This window comes from Vicugna pacos, chromosome 11, assembly GCF_048564905.1.
Source record: "Vicugna pacos chromosome 11, VicPac4, whole genome shotgun sequence".
Taxonomy (NCBI): Eukaryota; Metazoa; Chordata; class Mammalia; order Artiodactyla; family Camelidae; genus Vicugna; species Vicugna pacos.
This window is the reverse complement of record NC_132997.1, coordinates 25,744,819-25,768,909: the sequence shown is the minus strand read 5'-3', so window position 1 is coordinate 25,768,909 and position 24,091 is coordinate 25,744,819. Positions and strand designations below refer to the sequence as shown.

At 46.0% G+C, this 24,091-nt stretch overlaps 1 protein-coding gene across 5 annotated transcripts in view; it reads right to left on the bottom strand.

The window, feature by feature from the left end:
* SIPA1L2 (signal induced proliferation associated 1 like 2) overlaps positions 1–24,091 on the bottom strand; it is a 194,934-nt gene that overhangs the window by 53,504 nt on the left and 117,339 nt on the right. For all 5 annotated transcript variants that reach the window (XM_072970955.1, XM_072970953.1, XM_072970957.1 and 2 more), the window contains exons 3-7: positions 21,486–21,619; positions 19,171–19,359; positions 13,653–13,827; positions 9,609–9,712; positions 1,555–1,712 (exon numbers count right to left, since the gene is read on the bottom strand). In XM_072970955.1, the coding sequence (XP_072827056.1) occupies positions 1,555–1,712; positions 9,609–9,712; positions 13,653–13,827; positions 19,171–19,359; positions 21,486–21,619 (760 nt within the window). The remainder of the gene's footprint in view (positions 1–1,554; positions 1,713–9,608; positions 9,713–13,652; positions 13,828–19,170; positions 19,360–21,485; positions 21,620–24,091) is intronic.

Here is a 24,091-nt window from a genome sequence, read left to right as displayed (position 1 = left end):
CTAGAGTGAGTGAGTGAACGAGTCCCCGGGTGTCTCCTCCCCAGTTACCGAGTAGCCTCTGCTCCAAGAATGGGAACCAACCCCACACCTGCCCAGGTGGGTATCTTCAGTGCTGGAATAAACAGAGGAAGAAATTGATGCTTCGTTTTCGCCACGGTAGAAAATCCAGAAAGAGGTGACTTGAGGAAGGAGAACTTTCAGTCCGATTGGTTCTGTTAGGCATGAATTCCTTTTCCAGGATGTGGCTGGTTCGACTAAAAAGGTGGCAGTCCCCAGGGCCTCTCAGCTTCACTGTGACCTGCACACTCTCCAGCAGAGTTCACTGCTTCCAGGGAAACAAGCTAATGGATGGAAGACAGTCTGGGTGGGGCCTTAGCTGGTGTGAAAGGGGAGGGAAGGACTGCCTCCCTTTGGGACAGGCGACCGAGTGCACTCACGTATGGTAGTTAGGGCACTAAATCGGGGAAGACATGGGGGACAGGATTCATGTCTTCCAAGAAGGTCCTAGCAGAGGTCCAAGTGGCTTAGGGGCTGACATCATACTGGACTAGTCTTTCCCTTCCTCCCACCCTTAGGATGAACGCTCTAGATCGGGCAGGAACAGGAATTATTAACTCCTGGAGAGTTGTCTCTGAGCTCCCTGTCTGGACTGTGGTTAGGCTAGCCGTACCTGCTGCCTCTCCTCTGGACAGATCAACAGCTCGAGTGACCTCTCTGCCCTCTGGACCCTGCTGTCCCCACGCTGGCCACCATCCTAAACTCCAGTGATCGCCTGTGCCACGTGTGGTTTTCTCCTCCAGCGATGGGCGCAGATTCCTGGAAGTGTTCTACCCACAGGATGCTGAAGAGGGCAAACCCCACTTAACACCCTGCGGGGCTACTTTTTGCGCTTAGCTCTGTGGAGCTCAGCTGCTATCTGACTACAGCTTGCACGCACTTCAGCCAAGGCATCAGCGCAAACTTTGTATCAAAATATGTTCAAGACGGCTCTCGCTGGAGAGCTCCATAGTGAGCAGAGAGAGACATCTGCTACAGGGGCGATTCCTTTTGTCCCAAATTATTAACCTGGGGATCTGAATGGACATGCACGCTACAGTATATGGTACACGCTGCCACCCTATGCATCTCAGATCAAAGTTGTACATGCTTCAACTTGGCAGCTCTAGGGTCCTGCGTGTTTCTAAGATCTTGGCTGAGAAGAAACATCTCACCACCATGATGCATACACTCCTTTCGGGGAAGACCTGGGAGGGCCTGAGTGGCCTCACCTGCCTCCGAGGCTGCTGCCCATTAAGCAGCGGTTCTGGCAGGGGCTGGATGACGTCTTCAAAAGCGAGGACACGTGTGACCTACAATTGTGAACTGCTGGGAATTTCGCTCTTTCAAAATGGGAAGAAGGTCATTATTTCTTACAAAAAGTACCTGAGGGAGGGGGTGGAGGAAAAAGATGATTATGGGGTTAGAAATAATCATTGGAAAACAAAGATATTTCGGGAAGAGACGTCCTGTTGAAACAGCTCTGGGAGCGTGAGATGCCGGGGGCTGCTGACTCACCTGTAACACACATTGTCGGTGCACGGATTGTGCACCTTGACGATGACGAAGACGTGCTGAAAGTGGGACCGGATGCTCTTTGGAGTGAAAGGAAGTGCTCCGGGCTCCTGGAAGACGATGGTCACGATGTCATTCCCTATGTGCCTCTTCCTCAGGAGCTGCGGTGAAGAAAGCAAACGTACACAGTTACAGAGAAGGTCTTCTGTGAATGTAGGAGCTGTAATAGAGACACAATTCACTCAGCTTTCGGTTTAGAGGAGTTTTTTTTTAAGAAAACCAGAGTTGCTTTTTGGAAGCGAGGCCTCCTCGACGTGGCTGCGTCCGAAGACCCACGGAGGGAAAAGCCTATGTAGTCAGGTTCATTTCTTTCACTTAATTCGACCCGTGTTCTCGCTCCTTTTCGGCTTTGTCTTTTAACCCGGAAATAATACCACGTTAGAGCCGAAATCACTTTAAGGAATTCTGCAGTTTAAGCCCTTTAACTTAAAAGCAGGAGGCAGCACAGCGCCCAAGGGGAGGGAGAGTTAGTGACACCAGTGCGTCCGGCGGCTTAATTGTGTCTGTGCCCCCACAGGCACGTGCGTGCCTGCGAGGGAAATACAGAAGCCTGTGATTCTGGTGGCAGTAGATTCAAACTAATTACCTGAAATGTAGCCTTTGACATGTATTTCGGAAACACAGAATTCCACCAGATGAACAGATGGAAAACCTAATAAATTACAAACGTGGCCGGAGAGAAGGAACCCCAGAGCGGCAACATGTTAGCACCTTTACTTCTGATGTTCCTTCTGCCAAGAATGCCCCCTTCACCCCAAGTCTCTCCTGGACAACTCAGGTCTCTGATTAGCTATCCCCGGGCCGGGAAGGAACCCCCCTGGCGAGCCTGCTCGGGCCCTGCACCCACACACCCAGGCCTGTTGCTATGACAACAGATGTGGTACCCTATTCTAATTGTTGGTTTCTTTCTCCTGCATCACATCTTCATCGTCAGGTGGGCAGGAGACGTGTCTGATTGATTTTGGTTTCCGAGTTTCTAACGGCCTGCCCAGGACTCAGCAGACACCCAGGAGACATTTGCTCAAGGAATAAACAAGTGACACAAATATACAATCACGGCCACATCATACCGCGCGATGAAACCGTGACCATCTCTGAACACCGGGAAGTCTGCACACATAGCACTTCTGCGTGTAAAGCCCCTAGCATCTGTGCTCACAAAGTCTGTGGTCGTCAGCTTAGATACTGCAATCCTTACATGAGCGGGTGATGTCACTGCAGGAATGGGATCATCCCAGGCAGTAAATCTCTCTTTACGAGCCGTAATAAAGACAATGAGCTTGCCCTTACATTTATTTGGCACCCACATACTTCGCTATAAAGAGCAGTAAGTTCAACTCTTAAAAACCTTTTAAACTCAGATGCAACGAGGATTTCATTGCCAGGCCCCTGACTCGTGATTTTGCATGATTAAAAAGGCCTGGAAAAGGGGGATGAAACATCCATCCTTCCAGAGTTCACTACGTACCAGTTAAATCCCTGATTCATATGTTGGAAAATTCCTCTTTGAATCCCCATGGTTAAAGTTATAAACACCCCAAAATCATTTTCCTGCCTGAGTGCAGTTTTGAAAGATATGGTAATATACCTTAAGGAGCCATCTGGAGTTTTAAAAATGTTTGCTGGATATTTAAGTAAAAGGTGACATTTTGGATCTATGTCAGTAGCAAACTAGTCATAGTTGCATGGTGTTATTATTTACCCACACTCTGGTGGACACAGATGTTCACTCCAGCAAACGTTTCATGTAAAGAGAGCAAGGCAAGGAGATGTATCTAAAACAAGCATCGACAGACACGCTGAAAACTCAAGGAAGCTAAGATGTTCTTCCCTCGTCCCCCCAGTAACGGAGACACGGGAGTCACACGTCCTGCAACAGGACAAGGGAAATTCAGGAACAAATAAATGAGATGCTGGGTGCAGGTTTCCACTTCACCACGGGAATATTTAAAGCAGCAGTTAAAGGCAACTTTAAGGCCGGTTTCTTTGACAACCTGCTGGCTAGCTCCCCCCCCCCCCCCGCTTTGTAAAACTGGCTACGCAAGTTTCTCAAATACAAAGTGCAGGGTTACAAAATGCACTCTGTAGACAAAATAAAGTATGTGGAAGGGGAGCAAGGAAATTCATTAAGAAGATAAAACCTAAATTTCTTTGCAGAGAATCAACTGAGAGAAAAAATGAACACTTTGTCCATGAAGGGGATACCTGAATCTTTCTAGCGACTAAAGAAATACGGCATTTGGAAAGGTCCCAGAAACATTATTCATCGCTGGACATTACATAACCTAAGTATTTCTTGGACTTTGTATCTAAAGGTAAATGTTTTCTTTAGCAGTGGATTATGTCTTTTTCAAATCGGTCAATGACATTCCGTATAATTAGAGTCCGGAAACGGAAGGGCAGAGGGCGAGGCAGCCCACAAATCAGGACAGCCCAGCAAGACAGGGAGGTGAGTCAAGCCCCTGGTCGCCAAGACGCTGTCTATTTTGGAAATTAAGGAATGACATCTTCCAGGCTTTTCCAGACAGGAGAAGCTCCCAGAACGTTTTCAGCGCCAAGAGAACCAACTCAGGGTCTCCAACCACAAGCATGAGTTAGTAAATACTGTGTTAGATTTTCACAGTTGACTCTACCAAATTCCCCAACACTTGATCCACGCTGTGAAACAGGACTAAGCGCCTGTCATGACAAGGAAAGTGAAAATGTGACTCTTCACCCAACTCCATGACAAAAAGCATACAGATGAGACCAAAATAGCAACCTTGGGGTGTATTTCCCACGCCTTAAACAAACGTCAGGGTTTTGCAGGTCCAGCTTTAACTCGGAGCAGCCATCCAAGGCAAGTGAGAACCAGCACCCCTCCGGCAGCCACACACGCGTGAAAAACACCACCAAGTTCCACTCGGTCAGATCTGCTCGCCTCTACCCAAGTAGGTTCATTTGCTCAATTCTTTTTTTTTTTTTAAACCTAGCAAGATAGGAAAAAGGAATGTCTGGCACCTAATTCTGGAGGAGAGCGGGGAACAGGCTGTGAAATATGAAAGAGAAACAGTCAGGACGTGGCTCAGAAGAGGTCTCTAAGAGTCAGTCAATGACGAGGAAGCTGAATTTGAAACTAGAGCTCTCCAGAGAGTTTCTTCTCTTAAGAAGCAGGTATGTGAAAAGCAGCATGATTTCAAAGAGGAAACTGCATCATTTAACGATTACCTTGCAAGTTTTGAAATTCAGAAAGATGAGCCCAGAAGTGAGCAAAAAAACAAAATGCATCCCCATTTAAATAAACAAACAAACAAAAAAAACAGTTGTTAAGTTCTGGATCTCAGTCCTCGGAGTGGATCTAAAAAGTCCCGGCAGGTAGAGCAGGGCTGACAAAGGCGGGTTTGGCCTGATCCTTCCCGCAGTCTGATGTCAGCGCATGCCCTCCCCTTCTACACGCCACCTCGCTCCGGAACACACCTGCTTGCTTTTGCAGGAGGGACCTTGAGTTTGCTAATTCCCCGCTGAGAAAGGTTCTCCCCTTTACTTAAAGGGCTAGCTTCTTCTCCTTCAGAGACCTTCTTCATTTTGCACGCATGCACACACAACTCACACAACACAGACCCTCAGACACTCTATACCCAAGGGTGTGCACCCGTGATGAGAATTTTGCTTTGATTCTTAAGAGACATCTAGAATTTCCTGTGGAAAGACACGGAAATAGTGAACATAGAACAGTAGTCTGAGTATTAGGAGAGGGAAAAGCTATACACATTACAATATAAAAGATCTAAACTTAGAGAAAAGAGAGCCTCGCCCCTGGGCTCCCACAAAAAAGTGACTGCCAGTCACCACTCTCATCCCAGATCAGCAAGATATTATCAAATTTAATCACCGTCTCAAGGTTACCATGTTATATAAGCAACACACAGCTATTATATAAAACTTGTTACCAATAGCAAGTAAACAGACAAGCCCGTAAAGCAAGGCTGAAGGTGTTAGAAATGGAGAAACGGAAATGAACCAAGAATGGGGATTTTTAATGATTTATTAACACGGTAAAGATAAGAAAGGATTATGAAGACACACGTACTCCTCTTCTGATCCCAGGCAATGCCAGCCCTTTTTCTAAGCAATAATTCTTGTTATCTGGTATACGTGTACATTCTTATTTCTGGCCCCGGCAATAAAGCTAATTGTGGAAAGCTGAATAAGCATTTTATCCTCCCCAAATATTCCGGATTATTAATTACAGGCTCACCCAAGAGCAGTGGGGACCTGCTTGGACAGCACTTCATGAGGGCGACTCCGCCAGCGTGAGTGGTTCTGCAGCCGTACCAATTAGGGGCTCGCAGAAGTGCGTACACACACCTTTTAAGGCAGGGGTTGGCCATCTGTCTAAATTATCTGGAGAAGGGGTTCCTGCCCAGCTCAAGCTTAACAAACTGTGTCCTCATTACGTCTGTAGGTGCCACGCCCACCCCTAGGCTAGGACCAGAATTCTGCAGGCGGAATCTCAGAAAGCCAGGGGTTTGGTCTTATTCCTAAGGGACCTCCATGGAGCTCGGACACCCCAACCAAGCAGAGCCGTTCGAACTTGACATGTGCATTAAAAAATAATAATAATAAGGTTTACTACGTGCCAAGAACCATGCTACCTTTATCGGTCTTGTATATTCAGTTTGAAGAAAAGGTTTCTCTGCCAAAGCGAAGTCTGAAGCTAACTGATGGGGTTCCTACCACTGATAACACCGCTTGAGAGCTTACCTCTGATTTGTTGGAAGGATCGGCCCGTGGGGGAGACGGCCCTGGGAAAAGTGGACTGACTGCCAGCAGGCCCAGAGAGAGACCTGGGGGCGTCAGGGAAAACACTGCAAGAACCAGCTTCCTTATCACGCCCTGGGTCTGGCTAGGTTTTCCCTGTAAGAAGCAGGCATTCCAAAGACTGAACGTTTTGCAACTGTGGTGAACTCTCTAAAGACTTTGAGTACATCTCGGGATCAGCTTTCAGCTTGATTTATTACCAGAACAAACACAAGCAATCCTATCTGATGTGGATGCGTCTAGACCAGTTAAATGGTCACAAACACCGTGGTGCTAATGAGGCCGAAGTTAGAGGCACGATTCACGGACAGACCAGTTAACGCTGCTGAGTTCCGTGGCCTCACGGGGCAGTCATGAGCCCAGATGGTCATTGCAGACACTTAGGCCCTTGGTGTTAACGCAACCTGTGGGTGGGGTTCCAGGATTGCACGGTGCCACGGTCTATCTATGAACAGAATATTCTGACAACTCGTGGTTAGCAAAATATTAAATGTCAAAGTAAAAAATCATTTTCTGTCATTATTGCTCAATTAGTCGCTTACTTTCTGAACTATTCAGACCTTAGCTTTTCGTAATAGATCTTGAGGACTGGGAACAGGAAGATGAAACACAATTAAGTCATCTGCAACATTCATCCTCCGTATCTCCTAAGGGATAAAATGATAAGAACACCTAAAATGTATCTAGCACATTCGGTGCCAGGCGCTATTTTAAGTGTTTTACTGATATGAACTCATCTGATTCTAACCATCACCTAAGAAAGGCTCATTAACTCATTCCACAAACGTTAGTCGACTACTTACCACATTCTGGGAATGTGTCTGCGGGCAGAGGGCATCTCGGTGAAGAAAAGAGTAAAAGCCTCTGCTCTCAGTGGCAAAGGAAACTCTAGCACAGAACATTTGCCCAAGGTTGCAAGGCTATTTGCTGGGATTCCTAGCCGGGAAGCGGGGCTCCAGAATTCTTGCTCTTAACAATTACATTTTTCTGCTGAAGCTTTTTGTCCAACTTAGAAGAAGGAAGCCTCAAAGAAGGCCCCAGAATCACAGAATTCTAACACTAGGAGGGAGATGTCACGTACCATCTTGTCCACACACGCTCATGTGTGTTGCACCTCCCCGGGTCCAAACCCCAGGAAAGTATCTCAGAAACACAGCACTCTCTCCATCTGAGCCCGGGTGTAAAATCCTTCTCAGGGCCAGGCCCCCGGCACCCGCTGTTGGCCATCTAGACCGTGCTCTCCTTATGCAAATATCCAATTTCTTGAGAAACAAAGACACTCACCCAAGTTGTCAAGGCAAGGGACTGACTGCAAGGCCAGAACACAAGTCTAACCTCTCCTGTCCCACTCAACACTCAGCACTTCATATATTACGATGACTTGCCCACATCCCATATGGAGTATACAGATTTCTCAAAGACATGCATGATTACATATACTCTAGTAAGAGCAATTAAAAAGCCAAAATCAACAGTTTTTTTTTTACAGTGTTCACCTCTGATCCATCAAGCATAATTTATTCAATGCTATGAATACTCACTCGGGTTAAAAAACAAAACCAAAAATGGAACCAAACAAGGCTTTAGTTTGTAATGTACAGGCTCAATGTACAGGTTTTGTTTTGTTTTTTTTTTTTAAATAAAACCTCCCGTTTGGGAAGCTGAAAACCCCCATGCATTCCACTCTCTGTCCCCCATCCTTTCAGCCACACTTTTACATGTGGGACTTTTCAGGGGTGGTTCGGTGAAAAAAAGTCAAGTACAGAGAACTCATAAAACCACCATTGTAATAACTCTTTAATGAAGGCGGGTGGGGGAAGCCAGTTTTGAGTTCCAGTAATAGCACCGTCAGGCGGACTTCCACATTCCTGAGGTGCCCCTCGGGGAAGCGGCAGGGCTGATTCAGTTTGGAGCCCAGTGACTCAGGGCACCAGGGAGCTGGAAGGGCCACTGAACACTCGAGGAGTGGGGGCCAAGGAGCACTCGCTGTATTTCCACGAACGTCCTGACAGGTCATCTTGGCCTGAGTCAGCCTTACGGGTTTTCTGGGCAACAACCCACACAGAGTTTAATTCCCAGATGATTCAGAGCTGCAGGGATCTCAGTGAAGCTTCTTAATATCTAACCAGTCTCTATGGCATTATTTCAGATACACTTTTCAAGTGCTGAGATTCCTTTATAACATCTATGGATACACCCATGTGATCTAGTGATTGTAACACCATCTCATAAAAAACATGAAGATATGAGATCAAAAGATAGCTCCTTTCAAGGTAGTGGGCAGAGCTCCGATTACTAGGAAAAACTGTAGAAAACGCAGGAAAGGCAAGGGACTGAGGTTAAGGATTAGGTAGAAAAACCCATCTAGCAATTATCACGAGAAGACGAATAAATAGAGGAGCTGTGGTCCCCAGTGTGAGGACCTGGGGCTGAGGACCAGGGGCCTCTTTCTCCTTCCAGCTGTTAAGATCCAAGGTGGTTCTTGCAACTGGGGGACGGGGCAAGGGGCCTCTTTGGAAAAATACATCCTTTGACTACCTTCACTGAATTTCATGAGCATTCAGAAAAAAAGAGAAAAAGCAAGAAAAAGTTCTCTGCAACAATTAAGTTTCATTCATTTGACAAACATTTACTCAATAACCACCATGAAGTCTGTGGTGTGTTATGTTAGAGCAAAGGAGTGTGGTTAAGTGATACAGGAAGACTAAGCTTTTAAGCATGAAAGCAAACTTTGTTTGAACCCTGGATTTAACCCTAATACAATCAAACCGCCTAAAATTAAAGAATGCCATGAATGAATTACAAGATTTATTCTCACAATATTTTCTACATATAAATAAGTTCCTGATCCATATGCAGAAACCGAAGTTTGGGTAACAAAGTTGACTTTTTTTTTTTTTTTTTTTGTAATTAATACCATTGAAAGCAGTTTCCCTTAAGATGTTGCCTGGCAAGCAATACAGGTGAGTATGGAAGAGTTTCTGAGTTTTGTAAGAAAAAAGTGTAAGGAAAGCTTGTGCAATGATACTCCCGTTAAAATCCAAAGACTTCCAAATGATAAAAGAGCCAAAGATTATTAATGCCATTCAAGAAAAAAAAATCAAGCGATTTCTGACAAACCCTAAATACATTAGCACCATACGAGGGCTGCGTTCCAAGCCGGCACCTGACGCGGGAGGAGGGAGGGGAGGACGTACCTGCTGTCTGTTGTTGGGCATGTGGGGGAGCATGGTGGACACGTGGAACATGAGTTCATAATCTTTGTATGTGGTGTAGAGGGAGTGCGTCCCCGTAGAATCCGCTGCAAAAAAGATTCATCACAAGGAGAAGTTAGCAAGTGCAGTACGAGCCACATGACGCTTAGGGGTCGTTAGTACAAAAGGCAACTCAACGGATAAGAGCAAACTGGCCGAGTCTAAATGATCGGCCTCTTGGTGGACGTCCCACTGTCTCAGGCGCTGTCTCTGTCACTGTGCAGCCGACACCTGCACCCTGGGTTTTCTCCTGTCTGCTTCCTCCGCCTGCTTTCTACTGCACATAGGCCTGGTTTCGCCTGTCTTTCGTCCTACATTCTTGCCTTCGCATGACTGATCCAGAGGAGCCACGTGGGGTGCAGTGCGTCAGCCAGGGGGAGAGCGGGGGAGCAGAGGATGGATGGAGGCTCGTGCAGACCTGGATGTTATTATTGGATGGGTCTGAGCCAGCGAGAAGTTATCCTTGCCCCGTCGTGTGCGTGCACGTGTGTGTGTTTACAGTTAATTCCTAGCTATCCTTGGGTACCTGATCCTCCAGGTCCCAGAAAAATGAAACAGGATGGACTTAATATGGAAATGGGGTCAACAAGTGTGAAAGCTTCTCTTCTCTGAATGATGAAAGGCATCTTCTTCTCTTTTCAGCTGGCCACGGGATGATGCAGTCACATGATCAAGACCGTAGAGAGCGAATGCAGTCCCTTCCTGTGTTTTCTGCACTGACACGTGTTAAAAGCCTATGGCATCTGAATCCCGTTCATCATACAACTATTCATCTTCTGAAAAGCAGAAGGGTTCTGTGCAGATTCAAAACCCACGTGTGTTATCAATCGATTACCTCGGACTGAGAGTTTCAGACACCCAAATCATCCTGGCGACTACAGAACGCGTAGGTAATAATTTTGGATGGAGTTTTCAACCACATTGCATACAGATAAATAAAGACAAAAAGATAAACAGAAATTAAGATGTAAACAGAATTCAGGGCTGCCTTTCTCAATCCTTGACCTTTATATGTTTTTCGACCTTTTTAAACAGCAGGGAACAATCCTGCTCAATATTACTTAAGACAAACTTCACTCCACTGTGTTTGCTGGGGAAAGTCCAAGTAGTCATCTTGGGCTAACCTTTTCCTCATCTGAAAATTGAAATTTTTACTGTAAAAACATTAAAACATTTAACTTTCATGGGCCTTTATTATTTTCTTTCTAAATCATGCAACATGTTTTTATTTCTAATACTTACATCTGACTCAGAAATAGTCCTGAAATCCCCTAGGAAAAATATCATATACAGTTTGGCAATGAAAAGGTACTCACAGAGGGCAATTTCATGAATAAGGGGAGTATTTTTTTAAATGTTTATCTATATGTATCGATCAATCAACTTGCAGCTGCTCAGAGAGGATACTCACTTAATAAGCTGTAGAGCACCTAATCCCCAAATAAAGACCTTTTCTCTTCTAGCTATTCATTTAATGCATATTTGTTATTTTTCATAGGACTTCTTAGAGAGTAACATTTCATTTCAACTCTCTCGTCTCAGGACCTTGAGCGTGAACGTGGCTTTGGAAGTGAGCAGGCCAGGTCATGAGAGAAGGATGACCGTTCCTTTCCACGAAGAACTGGTTCACTGACAACGATACTGAAGGTCAGGGAGGGAACTAGCCCCGCAGATGCAATGACTGTTACTATGCTTGAAATTCAGGAAGAGCAAGGCTGACAGATGTTTAGTGGTCTAGCCGACAGGCTTCAGCTTCAGGAAATTGCAGTGAAAAAAGAAAAATGCGGATTTTGGACAGGCGAGGGAGGGACACTTTTTAAAAATGTGATCACAATCTGTCCATCCCCAGCAGCGCTTCACATGAATTTCAAAAATGAAGTACTTTAAAAAGTTCTCGTCTTAAAACATCAGTATGGGAACAGGGTGTCCGAGGGCTGGCTACAAATATTCCTATTCAAAAAGAGACAGAGGGCCATCGTGGTGGTCTCTGGATTTACTATTCTCTGCACCCAACCAAAGAAAGGCTGCCCGTGGCCTGGGGTCCATTCACCACAGGTGAGCAGGGCACCTCTGTGGCTCACAGCCCCTTTCTTCCTACCTAATTCAATTTTGAACTTAAGGGAGGAACAAACCATTCTCAGGCTGGAAAGGACATCTCAGATAAGCTAGCTCAACAATAAATTTCCCTTATGAAGAAATGAGGCCCAGATTTGACCAAAATCCTGTGGGCAAACAGAATTAAAACTGAAACACAATTCTCCTGAATTTCAGAAGGAAGATTTTTTTCCCTTTTTGCCCATGGCATAAAAGATATTATTTATATTTCACCATCGCATGACACATAATTCTTAGAAACCTCCACTCCACTAATGGAAGATCACGATTTCCTTGCATCTCACAGGACACCTTGCTCCTAAAAATAAAAGATTCATTGATGATCAGAATCCTCATGTCAAAAGCTTGTTCTTGTGTTAGCATTTCCTTGAGCTAAGGTGCTGAGCACTGCACCTGCAACGCATTAAAGACATGTCTTGGGTCTTAAAAATTCAAAGCAGATGCCAATTCTATACACTGGAAAATATCAGCATTATCTATGTTGTAGTTTTATAGAAAGTACAGCTCAGAAGCTCTTAAGAGGTTTCCTCCACCCAGCCCACTGCAGAGGGATGGCAGAAACGCGTAGGAATGTGCCCACGTCGGCTTTGCAGGAAGGACATCCCTACGGGCAGCAGCTTAGCACCTCTGGGGTGTGTGTGGTGGTCTGCAGGTAAAGGGGAGTTTGCCAAGAAGAAAGAAGAAAAATCAGAAAAGATCTCACTGATCTTTCTTAAAGTAGGTGGACATTCACAATGGGTGTCACAAATTATTTTCTAACCCTTGCATTTCTGAGCCATGAGCAAAAGGCATCCAATTTAAGTCAAACTGCAACCCTGGCGCACAGGGAAGATACGCAGTGGCCCACGTGTGAGTGAACGCCATCTCCAAGGTCCTGTGATGTATCCTCCAAGTGTAACTTTCAAAAACGGATCAAAACTCCAGAACTGATGACAGGCCAGGTACATGGAGACCACCAGTACCACCCTGAGCTAGGCAAGTGTCCCCCAGGTGAGTGGGCGCTGGGGGCAGGGGACCGCAGGGCCTTGGTTCCAGTCCTGGCTTGGCCTCATGCTAACGCTGCAACAGGGAAAGGATCCCACATCACCGCTCCTACCAGGAGGGGCTACACGCTCTCCCAGAGCCTCCAGCTTCAGAAGCCATTGGCTCATCCTTCATTAAAACAGCAAGCAGTGAATTGCGTGACAGTAAGCAGAACCTCCCCAAATACACCAAAGTACTCTGCTTGGTATCTTAGGTGCTGATAGCAATTAAGTAACAGTGCAAATGCCAAAATAAAATATTTAGAATTTCTGAGGATCGTAAGGAGTAAGATTGCCAACATGAAGATACAAGACAAATTCACACATTGCAGGGAGGCATAAGTCAATCTGGCATCTTAGCGCTCACCAGGGTCCCCCTCAAGGGAACCTGATTGAGGGTCTTGGAAAAATAGGATGCATCAGGTTTTTAATCACAGCTTTCGCTCCCCAGGTAACACCAGGAAAGCAGAAATCAGCAAGGTCAGTGAATGTGGTAATGTTGAGTCTTTTAGGAAGGAATACAGGGCTCGGGCTCGTCCTTGCCGTAGTGGAACAGGGATGTGATGGAGAGGCCAGAAGAAGAGACGAGGATGTCTTAGAAGCACTGGGGAGCCTCTGCTGATGTTACAAGAGAAAAGAACTGACCTTTGGAGCTTATGTGGAACACATACCTCCAAAGAAATGGACTTCCTCTGCTCCTCGGAGGAAATCTCAACTCTATTCCCAAATAAACTCATCAGGCTGATTCTGGGGTCAAGAACCGGGGGCATGTGACTGCTGCTTCGATGGACGTGGGATGCCTCCCTTTGGAGGCTGAAGGTTCGCGCACGCACACAGATACGAGGCTTACTTTTATTGTCTAGCTGCGCTCGGTACTTGCTGAATCCTTTCAGCCGCACCCTCTGGCCCAGAAGATCAAGGAATTCTTCAAAAGCCGGACCCGCTGTCTCGTTGTTGTACATCTCCTCCTCTGTGCTCTGGCCTGCTTTGCAATAGAGGACCCCAATCTTGTGCTGAAAGCTCAGCTGAAACGCAGGAGAGAGGCAAGTCATTATTTGGCAAAAAGAAAAAAGAAAGTATCAGACAAACTAACTTTCGGTCAAATTGAAATGACAGTTCTGTTCTCAGGGAAGTGCGCCCAGAATAATTCCCATTAGTTAAAGGCCAAAGATTCAGCCACTGTCACTGGACAAAATACTACAAATACACCACAAACCCAGAGACCCGAAAATAACAGGCTGGAGAAATATCAGACCTCCCAAGAAATATAATGCAGTCCGCGGCCATGTAGAAATCGCCAGCTTTCCGTAATGGACAGACAGGTTCAAGCACTGACTCAAAAACACAGCTGTTGAAATGCTTAACCACATACCCTCCCTGTGGCAATGAGACTTATCTTCCAAGTTAGAAAGGAAAACAAGTTTGCCCGCTTTAAAAAGTTTGCCCTCTCTGGTTCCTAATGCTTTTCTGTTGCTGTTATTTGAACATTCGTGGAAATAGGAAAGGCTGTCATGAAAAAACAAATGAAATGAATGCCTGATAAGGGAAGACATCCCACTGGAAATTGTCTTACACGTTTGTAGATAGAATAGTATTTTGTTTCCATAAAAGTAACTTTGTACAATTCCAGTCATCTCTACATTTTTGACTATCTTGGAAAGGAAACCTCGGTTAAATGTACCACAGACCACAAAGAATTTTTATAGCCATTGAAGAGTTTCAGCTGCAGTTTGATTTCCCATCCGTCCCAGATCTCGCTGGAAGCCACAATGATGCTCTCTCGTGAGGCTGGGGGGAGGCCAGACCCACGTCTACAGCTTTCTTGCTTTCCCCAAAGAGAAGTGGCTTCTCCTTCACCAGATCAGGGCATTTAATCTTACCACCAACAATCTGAGCCTCCGAGACCGACAGATTATCAGATCTCACCTATTCCCCAAAGACCTCCATCCGTAACACTGTTCGCTCTCATCATCAGGCTGTAAAACAGAGCCTTTAATCAAAATTCAGAGCTGACTCTGTCAGTAAACTAAGAGAAAGCAGCACTTGCTTCCGGGAGCGGCAGTGATGAACGCCGTCCCGTCCACGGTGCCCAAGGACAAGACGTGGTCCACGAAAGGAGGGGAGTCGCCTGCTGGGGCAGGCTCCGCAGACCGCAGGAGAGCCTCGCTGCGTGCGGGGTGAGCTCAGAGAGGGGCAGTCACCCAACCGCCCACACGTCCCGAGCGCCCTCCACCTGAACTGGGTCTGTGCGGGACGGGAGGATGCAAAGGAAACACCCCCTGCTCACTGTCTGCCAGGATGTCTACAGTGACAGCTCCCATGGCTGGGGGACTGTGCACAGGCCTGGGGCTCTTGTCTGAGCCCTAGTCACCCACTGAAGACAAGGATCTATGCAGGGCCGGGCAGGACTGTGTCATACCCAGTATTAGGACTGAACCAAACATGTTCTTTAGCAGTGCCAAGAAAAAAAACAAAAACGGGGGGGAGGGTAAAGCTCCGTGGCTGAGTGTGTGTTTAGCACGCACGAGGTCCTGGGCTCCATTCCCAGTACTTCCACTGTATCTCCCACGGCTGACACACGTCTTACACAGCGCAGGTAAACTCACTGACTGTCAAACCAGGAATGCATTCCAAACTCCAAGAAAGCGGAAAGTGACAACATATCCTTTAATAATTCTTTTGAGATTATACATCCTTAAGGACAGTGACAGAGAATTGGCCCATCCCCACCCTGGGCAGATTTTCAGGAAATCTCCCAGGATTAGGCAGATTAGGAAAGTGGTTAAAAATAGCACCACCTGGAAGAAATTCTCAAACACCCTAACAGGTTAGCAGCAACTTTTACAAATCCTTTAAAAACTAGGGTGTTAAAAATGCTGTCTAATATCTTTTGCAGAAAAAACATGGTATCTCTTCTTGCCGTGAAACAGGAATTAGATACCACCAAGAGTTGCAGGGAGTTAAAATGTCGCATTGTACACCATTAAGAAAGCATATCAAACAAATATAATATCAAAAGCAGAAATAAATGAGGGGAAGGTATAGCTCAGTGACAGAGCACGAGGTCCTAGGTTCAATCCCCAGGACCGCTGTTAAATAAATAAATAAACCTAATTACCTCCCCCCTAAAAAATTTTTAAAAAAGTAAACAAAGCACAGAGAAATGCAAATCAAAACCATAATGAGGTATCACCTCACACCAGCCAGAATGGCCATCCTTCAAAAGTCCACAAATGACAAATGCTGCAGAGGCTGTGGAGAAAAGGGACCCTCCTACACTGCTGGTGGGAATGCAGTTTGGTGCAGCCACTGTGGAAACCAGTGTGGAGATTCCTCAAAAGACTAGGAATAGACTTACCATATGACCCAGGAATCCCGCTCCTGGGTTTATATCCAGAAGGAACCCTACTGCAGGATGACACCTGCACCCCAGTGTTCACAGCAGCACTATTTACAATAGCCAAGACATGGAAACAGCCTAAATGTCCATCAACAAATGACTGGATAAAGAAGCTGTGGTAATATTTATATAATGGAATACTATCCAGCCATAAAAAACTAACAACATAACGCCATTTGCAGCAACATGGATGCTCCTGGAGAATGTCATTCTAAGTGAAGTAAGGCAGAAAGAGAAAGAAAAATACCATATGAGACTGCTCATATGTGGAATCTAAAAAAAAGAAGAAGAAAAGAACATAAATACAAAACAGAAACAGACTCACAGACATAGAATATAAACTTGTGGATGCCAAAGGGGCAGGAGGTGGGAAGGGACAGACTGGGATTTCAAAATGTAGAATAGATAAACAAGATTATACTATATAGCACAGGGAAATATATACAGCATCTTATAGTAGCTCAGAGAGAAAAAAATGTGGCAATGAATTATATATATGTTCATGTATAACTGAAAAATTGTGCTCTACACTGGAATTTGACACAACATTGTAAACTGACTATAACTCAATTTAAAAAATGTGAAAAATAAAATAAATAAATAAACCTAACTACTTCCCCCCACAAAATTAAAAAAAAATTAAACAAAGCACATTGCCGAGTTCAAAAAAAAAAAAAAAAGGCAGAAACACATGAGATACGACCAGAGCTATACAATGCATCTGTCTGCTTAAAAGAAGAACCCAATGTTCAAAATTAACTCCTTGACCTCAGACTGAAACAGGTGTTCATTAGAAATATCCACAATGTTTAGTTTAGGGAAAATTCCTGAGCACAGCAACGTTTATAACCTTCAATGCTCCTTACCGGCGTAGCTTCTGGACCTCATCTGCCAGACATCCCACATGCCCGCTTCATCTGAGAGAAGAGTCACCTATGGATGCTGAAGCATCTCCTGGGCCTCGAGGGCCTCGGGGTCCAGGCTGGGGGAAAGCAGGCCACCCACAGAGTGCCCCGCAGCAGCCTGAGGGGACAGGGCCCTCATCCGCCAGGCACCTGCTTCACAGCAGGTACGGGGACACGTTTTCAAGGGAGAAGCAACACACACTAGGAACTTCAGGGACAACGAGCCCCCGGGACGGCACCTCCTCTTCCCTGGCTCTCCTGCAACACGGAATGGATGCTGCTCTTTTCATCAACCTTGTCGGAACTCAGAGTCCCTGGACCAGCAGGGAAACACCCTCGCCATCTCTCCACGGTAACAGGACTTCCTCTGCTGCCTCACGGCCATTCCGAACACTCCACACGCGCTGTCCCCACGATGATCGTGGTCAACTATACTGTGCACTGTGTGACTTGAGAAGCCAACTTCTCAGGGTTCAAGTTTCAGCTCGGTTTAGTTTTTTGTTTTTGTTTTTTTTAAATATGGCAGCCTTCATTCTTGAGACAGACAGAACTCAGGATTACCCACTCTGAATGTCACAATGCCTGACTCCTCGGGCTGAGAACACAGTGTCAGCTCATTAAAGCAATGACATCTTCATCTCTTCTAGAATTCCAGCCGTCTGAGTATCAGACTCCGCTAAAATACCGCACTGAGTGTCACTGGGTCAGCCAAGAAATACCTCATTCTACCTTCACAACCGGCAACAGCATGTTCCTTGGGAAACCCTGCAAGTATACATCACAACTCTCCTTTTCTTTTTAAAGCACGTATTTAAAAACAAATCGACTCATTTAAAGTAAATTGCATATGCTTGGGCACCTGCCTCCCAGTTTCGCCTACAAACTCTCTTGTATTTGAAGGTAAAAGACCTCTTTCGGTCTTCTGGACCACCATCTAGATCCTGCCCATCGTTAATTCTCTCCTGGACAATGACAACACTCACATGGTGGAGCTTCAGGCCACCGAGTCTCCACCTTCACCAGCCTGTCCAGTTCCCTTCCACCAGAGCAATCTTCCTAAACGACAGCTCCAGACTCAAGGGACTGTGTTGTTGTTGTTTGAACTCCCAGCCTCCCTGGGTGGGAGGCCCTTTTCTTGAAAACAAACTAGTCGTAGCTCCTAAAAGACTCACATCTCCCTGTTGGAGTGCTGCTCAAGTCCACAGGCCCAGTGTCAACGCCACCGCCTTCAGATTTGCCCCATCAGGTGCCATTTCCTCTTTTCCCAGAACCCTCGCTGCATCCAGACCTCCAAGATCCACCACCACGTTCCATCCTGCAAGGGCCTTTGTGCTCTTCGTCTCAGCACCCCCGTGGGCAGGGACCAGGTCTGAGTCAGCCTCAAGCCGCCTAAGGCCTTCTGTCCCCCCATCTGTGGGCATGACGCTTTGCACATAGCAGACAAGCATGAATGTTAGTTCAGGGAAAGGCCCAACGCGAGGTCTTTAAACTCCGGAAAAACGTGCCAGCAATCTCTAATAATCATGGATCAGAGGTGCTCCTGTTAGCGGGGCCATCCTCAAACCTTGGTAAAAACAATGAAGTCACACTCAGCAGAGGGTGTCTTATGCTCTAAGGCATCACTTTTCTTAACTAGCAACAAGGCATATTTGGGAAAAACTAGAGAGAAAATGCTTTAAGGCATTAAAAATACATGATCTTGGTTGGGGGGTGGAGGGATAAATTGGGAGTTCAGGATTTGCAGATACACACTATTATATATAAAACAGATAACAAGGTCCTACTGTACAGCACAGGGAACTCTGTTCAATAGCTTGTCACAGACTATAATGAAAAAGAATGTGAAAAGGAATATGTATATAACTGCATTACTACGCTGTACGCTAGGAACTGACACAACACTGTAAACCAACTATACTTCAGTAAAGAAATTGAAAAATCGTTTTTAAAAATACATTATCTTAAAAGAAAACTGGACGGGAAAACTCGCAAACACTGAGAGCCACGGACACAGAGTCCCACCCCACCCCCCGACACGTATGGTCTCAGACACGATTACTCACTCCTTGTTCATCGAGCTTGAGCAGCTGCTCCGAGACCTTGGGAGAGTTGGAAGCCTGTCTCAGGCACTGGATGCTCAGCTCAGGAATGACATATTCCAGAACCTCTTTGAGGGGCAGTCCCCGTGCGGTGCCATGCCTCGCCGTAGAAGGGATGGCATCTTCTAAAATTGCTCCTCTCAGTGTTGTTAGCTGCAGGGGCAAGAAATAACATCTCGGTTAATAGTTATTCCTGGCTTACCTCTTTAAAGCGTAGCTTTTTAGGTACCTTAATGAACTCATCTACAAAACAGACACAGACTCACAGACATAGTAGACAATCTAATAGCTACAGGGAGGGCGGGGAAGGGGGTAGGAAAGGATACATTAGGAGTTCAAGATCTTCCAATATTAACTACATATAAAACAGATAAACGACACGTTTATACTGTAGAGCACAGCGAACTATATTCAATACCTTGTAGTAACCTGTAATGAAGAAGAATATGAAAAACAACCTATGTATGGATATGGGTGACTGAAATGTTACGCTGCACACCAGAAATTGACACATTGTAAATGACTATTTCAATTAAAAAAAAAAAAGGATGACTATGAAAAGAAGAAAAGGACCAAATGCGAAAAAAAAAGAAAAAAAGAAGAAAGTCAAGGCTCTTTTCGAGCGGGGCAAAAGAAACTACGAAGTTCTCAGTTTGAAAGGAAGTTCAACGCACAAATATTTTATCAGTGACAGAAGGATCCAGGGATTAGGATGCAGACAGGCGGGGCTGACACAGACGGATGGACCTGAAGCGGGGGAGGCGTGGGGCGCAGCACGGCCGTGGGGACAAAGACATCCCACAACTCTCAGAACCAACTCTCAGAAGGACACTCAGGAGCCGCCGGAGGGCGTGAGGCTGGGCCTGGCCACAGTCCCCTCCCGGCCTCCTTTCTCTTTTTCCCGCTGCCTCTTTCCCCCACATCATCTTCTTTTCTTCGACGCTTTCTCTTCTTCTTCTGCTGGACTTTCCACTGCTGACAATTCCAGATGCTGAGTGGGGCCATCTCAGGACACCCACGGTTGGGGGATTTGGGGCAGAGAAGACCACCACCAGGTTCCGCCTCCCAATTGGTGATGTGTCCCCAGAGATGTCATGAAAGCATGATTCAGACACATCCCATCTAATCCCAGATCTGATGCGCTGAGAGAGGGAATCCCAGCACTGCAACTCAAGACACCTGGCTCTAGGCCCACCTCCTCTGACCCGGGGAAGAGAGCTGTTACAGAGAAGCTGTGTGATGGTGGTAACAATGTCCATCACCGAACGGTGCCTAATGTTTGTGTAACGCCCTGTGCACCGCTGTCCAACAGACCTTTCTGCAGTGACGAGGACATTCTCTCCCTGCACTGGCTGAGGTGGGAGCCACCAGCCCCTTTTCTTCTTCTATTGAAACTTCTACTGCTGACAATTCTCGAAGCCAAGTGGGGCCATCCTGGGATGTGCTGAGCACTTGACCTGTGACCAATATGACAGAGGAACTGTACTTTTAATTACCATAAATTTCAATCTCTGCAGGTGGTTAATGGCTACCGCACTGGACAGCACAGGTCAGTAACTTAAACATGTCACTTCAAGAGTGGGCTTTCGTTCCTACGTATCCCCCGGACCCAGATCCCCGGAGCACTGGGGTGCCGGGCTGGTGCAGGGGACCGGCAAGGCGGATCTGGAAGGAGTCAGCTGAAATACACAGTCCCCTCCAACTTAAATGGTCAAGAGGATAAACGGTCAAGTGCAGGCCAGATCTAGTTCCTCATGGAAGTCCAATCCCCGCCCACGTGGCTCCAACACATCGTGACATCTGTGGAACGATGGCGCTTTGCACTCAAAGCCAGCCCAGCGGGGAACTCTGCTGGGTCCCAGGCAGGATGAAGTGTGTGGGTGCACAGAGGCACTGTCCCTACAGAGACGCCGTCCCCACAGAGACGCCAAGCCAACACTCAGCCCATGGGCGGCCGTCGGTTTTTCTGCATTAGATTTTAAAGTCGGCCTTAAATTCTGACGTGAATCATAGCGGTCATGTTTGTTCCCCATCTCAGGCCCAAAAACCCTACCTCCTGATGGTTTTATCTTTCCCATCTTGTCAGGTGGCAGTAAAACTCCTGCCTCTTATTACCAGTCACTGGTTTTCAGATTTTTTATTTGGGATAAAATAGTGTCCACCCTTTCAATTATCTTCACTGTCATGATCAACGGTAAAGACAGATGCAATACCTTGTGGCAAACAACCTAAGCAGGGACCCCGAGGCTCCCGCCCCGGACGCCCCCGAGCACCCGCACCTCGCTCGTCCTGAAAGCCACCCGGTAGTTGAACTGGGACCCTTCCTTCTCCTTGGGGTCCTCCACCTTCTCCCTCCGGATGCTGACTGCCACAGGGCCGAGGTTCTCGTCCATCCCAAAGTAGTTCTGGTGCTCTGCGACGGAAGGAGAAAGGAACAAAGATCAGGATGGGTATCTCTCAGCCCGTGTGTCCCGTCCCCGAGATACACCTCGCGGCTCTGGCACAGGATTCCCCCAAATGTGTCTGATCAAAATTTCTGCCTGCACATCAGATACACTTTCACATCTCATTTTCTACTACTTCCTCCTCTCATTCTGTTTTTGACTAGTTCGTGGGCAACACGGGCCCCAAAGCTGGGAGTTTGGTACCACAGGAACAGCATCCCTGGTATCATGGGAACAACATCCCTAGTATCACGGGAGTAGCATCCCTGGTACCACGGGAACAGCATCCCTGGCACCACGGGAACAGCATCCCTGGTACCATGGGAACAGCATCCCTGGTACCACGGGAACAGTATCCCTGGTACCATGGGAACAGCATCCCTGGAAAGAGTGTGTTGCCACATTGGAAACTGTGAAAAGGGGAACCTGGTGACTTAAAGAACTGTCAGTGAACAGTTTTTCTCCAGCTGGGAGGGTCACCATTTCTGACTGACCAAGGGCACCAGAGGGGCGCTAATCAGCCACTCAGACCAGTCAGATTTATCGTGGGGAACAGTGAGGTGGCACAGACCACCCTTTCTTTATGACGTCACTAAAGCACTGAACAATCTAAAGCAAAACTGAGCAGCGGACAGAATGAGAGGTCATTCAGCTGCCAAATCCAACTTGCATCCACCCAACCTTTAACTTAGTTGACTATGTTATCAGCAAATCATTTTCTTCCCGTAAAGTTGCTGGTCCCAGAGGGATCAAAGTGCACACAATCTCACTGCAGGGATGGACTCTGAGGTCCTCCTGTCCACTCAGCGTGGGGATTCCCAAGGACATTCTTCCTAAGATATGGTCACTAGTTCTTATTCACACATTCAACAAGGATGTGCCAGGTACTGTCTGGGGAGCGCGGACAAGTCCAGAAAACACCCCTACTCATGAAGCTGACTGAACAACTGCGTGCCAAGCACTGTTTCAGCAGTGGGGTCATAATCCAGGAAAAATATCCCTGCTCAGGATAGGAGGGTATAGCTCAGTGGTAGAGCACGTGCTTAGCATGCACAAGGTCCTAGGTTCAATCCCCAGTACCTCCATTAAATAAATACGTAAATAAACCAAATTACCTCCCTGCCCAAACCACCACCACCACCAACATCCCTGTTCATGAAACATATGTTCTAGCCTGAACGCTGCCAAGGACAGAAAGCTCACCACTTTATGAGTAGTCCCTCTGGACTTGTGAGTGGGCTCTGCTAAAAGAAGTAAAAATGCTTCCTTGCAACCACATTTTTTAAGTGTTGTCTCCTGAAAGGACTCAAACTTAACACCATACTCAGATGTAGCCCGATCCACAAAAAATAGAGGGTGCAATCACCCAAATGTTTATTTACGCCACTTCTCAACTTGAACAGCCCCGTCATACCAATAATCCATGCAGAGCAAGGGGAACCTGCAAACCCCCAGGGTGTTTTTCATTTGTTTGCTTCATGACCTGCTGTCAGGTCCATCCACCGAGATGTACACAGGTCAAGCTCAACAAAGAAAAGCAGCACTCGCATCACTCAGAGCAAACCTCATCCAAAGCCGCTAGTGAGCACTGGCTGTGTCTTGAGAAGGCAGATCGTTTCCTTTTTACTTCTTGCAACCATATGAGATTAATGCTGGCATCATTTCCCTTTTGAGCGAGTTCAGGGTTAGAAGCAGCAAGCCAACTATTTTAGGGACTGAAAGGTGATTACTGACTGAGTCCGGATTTACAAAACAGGAAACGAGACTCTGTTTTTCATGGCTAACTCATCCTTGTCAATTATGTCCTGAGAACAGCCTGGTTCACTGTGACAAACGTGCACGACTCCAGCGAAATTAAACACACGTTGATTAAGAAAAAAAAAAGGGCTGAGGTTGAGGAGAGCTGACCCAGGAACAGTTATTTGTGCCTTTAATCAACAGTTTAAAAATAGTCAATGAAAACAGAGACTAACAGTTAACTGTTTCAGGTGACTAGGTACATTGCCATTACTTCTTTAGTCTGCTACTGGTAGCTACTACACTACTAAGCTGCAGCGTACTATATATAGCATATATACACACTACACACTATATATATACACTACATACACACTATATACTATATATAGTACACTACAGACTATATGCACACTATACACTACATACAGTATATTATCTGTACTATATATACTATATACTACATATAATATACTATATATACTATATACACACTATATACTATCTATACTATATACACACTATATATACTATATATTACATATAGTATACTAGCTATACATATATACACACTATATACTATATATAGTATATTATATACTATACACACACTATACACTATATATATACTATACATACTATATACACTATATACTATATGTACTATATTATATATAGTATACTATCTATACTACATATATACA